Here is a 6,975-nt window from a genome sequence, read left to right on the forward strand (position 1 = left end):
ACATCGAAATTTATGATAGATAATTTAATGCCTAGAAGAGTTGCAGTAATTATAAAATCAAAAGGAAATCCCACGAAGTATTAATTACTTATAAATTAATGTAAATTTCGTCTTTTTTTTAAATGAAATTTTAAAAATTTAACACTTGTACGAATACTTATTGCCTCTGTATTTCTATCGATTTATTATTTTTTCTTGTTGATTTCTCACTTATACAAAATACCTAATCTTTTCGTACTGTATTTATTCTAGAGATTTCCAAGAATATGTAGAATATCATTGTTTATAAAAAAAAAAGTTAATAAATCACAATTTCACATAGTTCTTTTGGAAATTGATCGTTGTACGAATACTTTCTACACCCACTGTATTGACGTAAATACTCATCCTACACTAAACTCATGAGAAATGAAGTCGCAGCAAATTTAATTACCTTAATTTTAAGACCATTTAAGTGGTCAGCAAGTTAACAATATTTTTTGCAACGTGTGGTGTCTAATTACAAAAATGTCAAAAGTAAATTAAACAGACGAGAATGATGGTTTGCCTTTAAGCGGTTTTATTGATACCGAATCTAAAAGTACATAACATTGATGGTGAATCGAGGATTAAACGATGCATCGCAGAAAGTACAGATACGTGATTAATGATTTTCGTTGTGATTAGAAAATGAGTCGATCGGTTGGTGGTTCGGTCCGTCCGTTCGATCGACCGATCCCAACGATCGGTCGATCGATCGGTGCGTCCTTGTGAGTCCTTAGTAGACGATGTTCTTGTAGATGAGGTTGGGTACGTAGCCGGTGAGAGGAAGCGATGCTGGGTAATTGGTGTAGACGATGGGTCCGCCAATGTTGTAGAGAGGGGACGCTCCTAAGGGGGCGATGTACGGTGTCCCGATGAGAGCAGAGCTCGGAGCTGGCGCTGGAGCCGGTGCTGGAGCTGGTGCCGGAGCCGGGACTGGCGAAGGGGCGGCGGCGGCGATCGCCAATAATCCAGCGAACAACAACTGTACACGAGAAAATTTTGATTAGTTTCCACTACCGATCCTCCTACACGCTCGCCCAGTGTAAACCGACATCGGTCGAACTCGTGGCGAACGTTTCAGAACTCACCGTCTTGAACATGTTGGCTACGTGGAACGAGTGGATGTACTACTGAGCAAGTTGAAAGGATGATGATACTCGAAAACCCCGTGCACGCCGTTTATATAGGGGAAACCGCGACAAAGATTCTCATCTTTCTGCATCCCCTTCTCTTACCCCATGGGGTAGAGGAGGGAGGGAAGCGTTCTTTTTACCCGTTTTCATCGTTCCGCGAAGGGCAACAGCCCGCCTTCGAGCAACCCGCGAACGAGATACTACTACACGCTTCCTTCTTGTTGGTCGTAGAATTTTTGTTCGACCGGTCGACCAATCGACGTCTCCCTACGTAGCGACTCGAGAAAGGTTTTGCCACGGAACGGCCAACTATACCACCTGAATCGCGGATTTGTTCAAGGCTGCGACTCAGGCGTGGTCCAACAATGCGCGTCATTTTCATCTTTCTTTTTTTTCCGAATCCGTGTTCGAACGATATAAACATATATATATATTTTTTTATTTTGCTTGTAAAACCGCAAACAGGTTTACACTTTTTCTCGATCGACCAGGCGTGTCCTTGTCGACTTTGAGAAAAATTTGCGTCATTCGAGGAGTCTCGTGCGGCTTCCTACGGGTGCACAAAGGATCGCCATCTTCGGGCATATGCCGGGAGGGAACGTTGCACGCGTTCCTCGCCCTCCGTCTCCTGGGCGTTCGCTATGCGTCTCAGAAAAACCTCGTTTCTACGTGGAAAGGTGTATTTACGATACGTATACGATAGTAGCGGACTGAAAGTCGAAGGAAGATATTATTCAGGCAGAGTTCTCGAGAGGATGATTCCAGTGGCTCGGGCGGTTCGGATAGCTCATTTAAATTGGATGAAATTAACAGAGATACCGAGGGTGCGGTATCCTGTCGCGGCAGAAATACGAGGTACACCCATGGAAGAGCAAATGCCGTTCCCCCGATACGGACTCGACGAACTTGAACTTGAGAAAAAACCGGGTGCTTTGCCTTGAAGTTGCGCGACCTTGTGGAAAAGGAGAGAAAGAGAGACGGCCGGCCAGAGAAGGGATACGGATAACCGGCACCGCGAGTGAGAGGCGGGAAATGTATCGATCGATATCGAATCTCGAAAAAATAGCGTAGAAAAACGTTTTGATGGATGAACGAACGGTTCAAAAATCGACGATCGACGCGCGTGTCCAGAAAAGGGAACGCGTCGCATGAGGCCTTTTCAGGCGACCTCGTGGATCTTGTTGATTATGCATCTTCTTTGTTCGGATATCCTCTGTAATGTGCTCGAATAGATATTAGGCCACACGAGGGTGACGCGTCTCGGTGAATATCGATCGAGAGACACGCGTACGTCTGCCTAGCTAGTCCAACCACTTAAATAAAATTTAAGGAAAAAATTGCATAATAATGCACTATTTATGTGCTCTTCAATTCCGTAAGAAAAAAATTTTGTGCTCGCTCCGTTTAATGCAAAAAAGTTTATTTTTAAATGGAGGGGCCGAGTAGACTCCTAGTAAGCCCCTTCCCCACATATTAATGATAAGCAATATTGACAGAAAAACATGCAGGATTTATGCACTAATTATGCTCTTATGCGCTATCGTATAAGAGCAATTTCGATTTTTGCGCTTCATCCCCCCAGGGACTTCCTCTTTGTGCAAATGCAAGTTTTGTCTCGTAACTTGCTAATATCACTAAAATTTCATTATTCAACTGCACACGATTAATACTCGATTTATGCGTTATTATATTGAAGTAATTTCAATTTCTGCGCTCCATCCCTTAAAGGACTTCCCTTTTGGTGCAAATCTAAATTTTGTCTCCTGACTTGTTAACATTACTTAAATGACATTATTCAATTATGCACGACAGATACTCGAATTAAGTGTTATTATTTAGGTGAGTTTAATTTTTGTGCTTCCTTATTTCAATTTTGCAAGTCATTGACGTTTGCTCAATCTATCTAGTGTGCGTGTTGCGGGCGGTGTGTGCGCGTATGTGTACATACAATTATCAGCATATATCATTTGTACGTTAATGTAAATCATATAGAACATGAAAGCACTGTTATCCTTTATAATAAACTGTTTAGTTAGTAATGTTAGCAAGTTACGAGACAAAACTTGCATTTGCATCAAGAGGGAAGTCCCTTAAGGGGTTAGTCGCAGTCAGGTAAATGAAAACGGACACTTTCTTGAGTGTTTTTTTTAAGGTATTAAATAATAATGTTTATTAATGAAATTTAAATATATGACAAAATATATCTTAAAGAACTATAAACAAATTTCTGTTTTAAAAAAAGGTTCATTCATTTCGTCGTAACAGGGGATGGTGTGGGTGGCCATTTTGTTTGCGGTAAGCAAGATTTCTCCAAACTGGTGTACCTGAAAACAAAAATAAAGGTAGATTTAGAAAATATATTAGACTAACGGGTCCCTGATCGAAGGATTTTTTCTTTTCTTATATACTTTTCTTTTTATTCTCTATTTAATCGCTTCATTTTATAATGAAAATTGAACTTCAACTTCAAATGTACGTCATTTTGTTTTAAATTAATTTTTTCCAAAATCCTTCGATCAGGGACCCGTTAGTCTAATATATTTTCTAAATCTACCTTTATTTTTGTTTTCAGGTACACCAGTTTGGAGAAATCTTGCTCACCTCAAACAAAATGGCCACCCACACCATCCCCTGTTACGACGAAATGAATGAACCTTTTTTTAAAACAAAAATTTGTTTATAGTTCTTTAAGATATATTTTGTCATATATTTAAATTTCATTAATAAACATTATTATTTAATACCTTAAAAAAAAACACTCAAGAAAGTGTCCGTTTTCATTTACCTGACTGCGACTTAACCCCTTAATCGAAATTGCTCTTACACGATAGCGCATAATTAGCGCATAAATTCTGCGTGTTTTTCTGTCAATATTGCTTATCATTAATATGTGGGGGAGGGGCTTACTAGGAGTCTACTCAGCCCCCCAATTTAAATAAATTTTTTTGCATTAAACGAAGCGAGCGTAGAATTTTTTTCTTACGAATGTGAAGAGCGCACAAATAGTGCATTATTATGCAATTTTTTCCTTAAATTTTATTTAAGTGGGGGGGGGGGCAGCTAGGCAAACGTGAGCCGCGTACGCGATCCCCGAAATAAGTGAACAAAAACAAGCGAAGTTCAGTTCTGCCATACCGTGGGTGGCGTAAATATGTATCGATCAATAAACGTATTATATGTATATTACATCCTCGATTTGTGTTTATTTTGTCTCGTTGAAACGGAGATCGATATTAAAAATAACGAATAGTTGGATCGATCTGATCGCTACTGTTAACGCGAGAAACTCTATTGTTTCTAGATAGTTGATTATTGGCTCGATACGACTAAAAATATTCAAGTCGACGAGGTCTGCTCAATTTCGAACGAGTTCAACGAAACACAGGAGGAACGGTTGGTTTACGTATCGGTCGTAAGATTTTTTTTAGAGGGGAGGAGCGTCTTCCGAAAGGTTTGGAGACCAGTGCTCTAAAGCCAGAACCTGTTAAATTATGGTTATGTCCGAGACAAGGCTTGTTTTGTCCGCCTTAGCACGAGCGGCAGAGCACGGCCGAAACGTCAATTAATTCTTGCATTATTTTTGTTTTGACGCTCGACACTCGAAACTCATTAATTAATTTAATGGGGACATGACTTCGCTTCCAGAGCTAAATTGTGTAGGCGTTATCGTGTCGCGGGTAAATGATGTGCCTCATAAATACCATTTTTACTCATTTTTCAGAACGTTAAGCACTCGTGTAGATTATTGTTTTATGGTAGATATTGGGTCGAGTAATGTCATCATTTCTGTCAATGGATATCGATGGAATAATAACTGAATAGAAATATAAAAATAAAATAATAGCAGTAGCTCCAACATGTTCTTCAAGGGTCTGAGTTGGTACCTGTGCCTGAGGCCCACACCAGACCCCTCCCGAAGGTTACCACTGGTAAATAGGAGTTCTTACTCTAACAAACCCTCCAAAGCCGACTAAACCCGAAAATGGAGAAGCTAGCCCTCTCCGATATTACTTCTCATCGAGGCAAGTACTTGGAGCCCACGTAAAACTGTAATCACGAGCAGTAGAGCAAATAAGTGTTGCACTTGGGTTCAATGTTGCATAAGCCAGCAATACCAGGGTACGAGCCGGAATAAAATAACAAGGAAATGTAATAATTAAAATAAAAATAGTAAACAAGGAACGATCGCGTACTCGTTCTGGCCATCTCGGGGAAAAGTTCGTCGCGGTCCAGTAGGATAACGCGGCATCGAAGGTGAGGGTAGCGAAAAGTAGATTAAAGGTATTTGCAGGTAGATCGGATCGTGTGGGAAGCGAAACAATTCGCGTAATCGGTCAGCCGGCTGGCGTTATAACCTTGTTATGCGTTCCAACCGGACGGGCACGTAGTCGCGGGGGTTATACAATTTCTCGACATGCTTGCTTACATAATTCCGCTATACCCGAAGCGTTCGGCTTCGTGTCTCTCTTTCGATCAAGGTCACCGAAATCGATCGATCCACGCGCGCTGAATCGCGCCTACGAGACGCGAGCCGATTGAAAATGCGCTCTAAACCAAAGTAGGGAAGCTCCCTCCTGGTTAGCTGCCGCGCGAAAACGCCGCGAACGGTTCGCGCGCGGCATTTCAATGGCGAGCGCAACGAACGAAATCGATACGAATGTGGCCGTACGCGTACAAAGACCGGCAGGGGCTTTCGCAAGTAACGCTCTTCGATTTTCGTAAGCCACGCGCGGACAAGAGCGGTGGACATTGGTATAAAGTGAGGGCGCTCGGACGTCTCTTCACTCGTCCCAGAGGTACCGAATCGATAGCAAGTTCAACATGTTCAAGTTAGCGGTAAGTGGCCGAGGATGACACGGTGGGATTATTCCGGTGTTTTTCGTTCGGAGCTTTTCTCCCCTCGAGACTCGATACGAGAACGAGAGACTTTCACATGAGCAACCGGAAGAGCCTTCGCGGCGAACGGTTGCCTCGTCACCGAGAGGTCAGCATCCACGTGGCCGTGTGAAAGGATCCTTGTTCTCGCTAGAAAGACTTTTGGGAGGCTCGGTGGAATTCTTCAGGGGATGTCAGACGTTTTCAAAGCGACGAGAGCAACCTCTGGGTTAAACACGTCGCAATTGAAAGGGGATGGGAAAATCGAATACACATATTGAACCAGTACTTTTTTCTTTGCAGTGCATCGTCCTTTCAATGGCAGCCGTGGCGTTCGCCGGCGTGATCCCAGCGGCCCCACTGGTCGCAGCTCCTGCGGTGGCAGCGGCACCGCTTGCAGCTATTCCAGCACCCATCGTAACCGCCAGGAGTAGCCAAGTCATCGCTAGGAACTACAACACGTTCGCTGCTGCTCCTCTCGCTGCTGCTCCTCTTGCGGCTGTGCACGCAGCCGTACCAGCAGCCGTACCAGCAGCGGCTGCCGCACCGTTTACCTTCGCCGCACACGCTGCACCCCTGTCATACGCTCCATTCGCCTACGCTGCACCGTTCGCGTTTCCTTGAACACGATTCTTCATCTCTCCTCTCAACCACGTTTTTGTTTAATGAAATAAATTGCAAATCTACATAGAACACAACGGCCTTTTCTATCGTTTCTGTCAGCCTAACCTGTGCCTCCTAATTCCTTTGGAAGATCATTGTAGATCACTGTATGTGATCTGATAGGGAGCACATTATATCTCCATGTGACTGGAATCAAGATGAAAGTCGAGAGTTTCATTTAAAAAATAAATGATCTAATAAGTATTACATTATATCTTCATGTTACTCAGGTGAAGATGAAAGTCGAGGGTTTTATTTAAAAAATAAATGATGTAATAGG

At 42.7% G+C, this 6,975-nt stretch overlaps 2 protein-coding genes across 2 annotated transcripts; one reads left to right on the forward strand and one right to left on the reverse strand.

Annotated features, from left to right (window-relative positions):
- Positions 1-536: 536 nt before the first annotated feature.
- Positions 537-1,212, reverse strand: LOC128880854 (neuropeptide-like 3). Its single transcript, XM_054131354.1, has 2 exons — positions 1,113-1,212; positions 537-1,006 (listed from the first exon to the last, which is right to left on the reverse strand). The coding sequence occupies exons 1-2, from the start codon at positions 1,122-1,124 to the stop codon at positions 758-760; spliced, it is 261 nt and encodes an 86-aa protein (XP_053987329.1). The 5' UTR covers positions 1,125-1,212; the 3' UTR covers positions 537-757.
- Positions 1,213-5,762: 4,550 nt separating this feature from the next.
- Positions 5,763-6,724, forward strand: LOC128881007 (cuticle protein 38-like). Its single transcript, XM_054131643.1, has 2 exons — positions 5,763-5,993; positions 6,336-6,724. The coding sequence occupies exons 1-2, from the start codon at positions 5,979-5,981 to the stop codon at positions 6,654-6,656; spliced, it is 336 nt and encodes a 111-aa protein (XP_053987618.1). The 5' UTR covers positions 5,763-5,978; the 3' UTR covers positions 6,657-6,724.
- The last annotated feature ends 251 nt before the right edge of the window (positions 6,725-6,975 follow it).

This window comes from Hylaeus volcanicus, chromosome 8 (assembly GCF_026283585.1).
Source record: "Hylaeus volcanicus isolate JK05 chromosome 8, UHH_iyHylVolc1.0_haploid, whole genome shotgun sequence".
Lineage (NCBI taxonomy): Eukaryota > Metazoa > Arthropoda > Insecta > Hymenoptera > Colletidae > Hylaeus > Hylaeus volcanicus.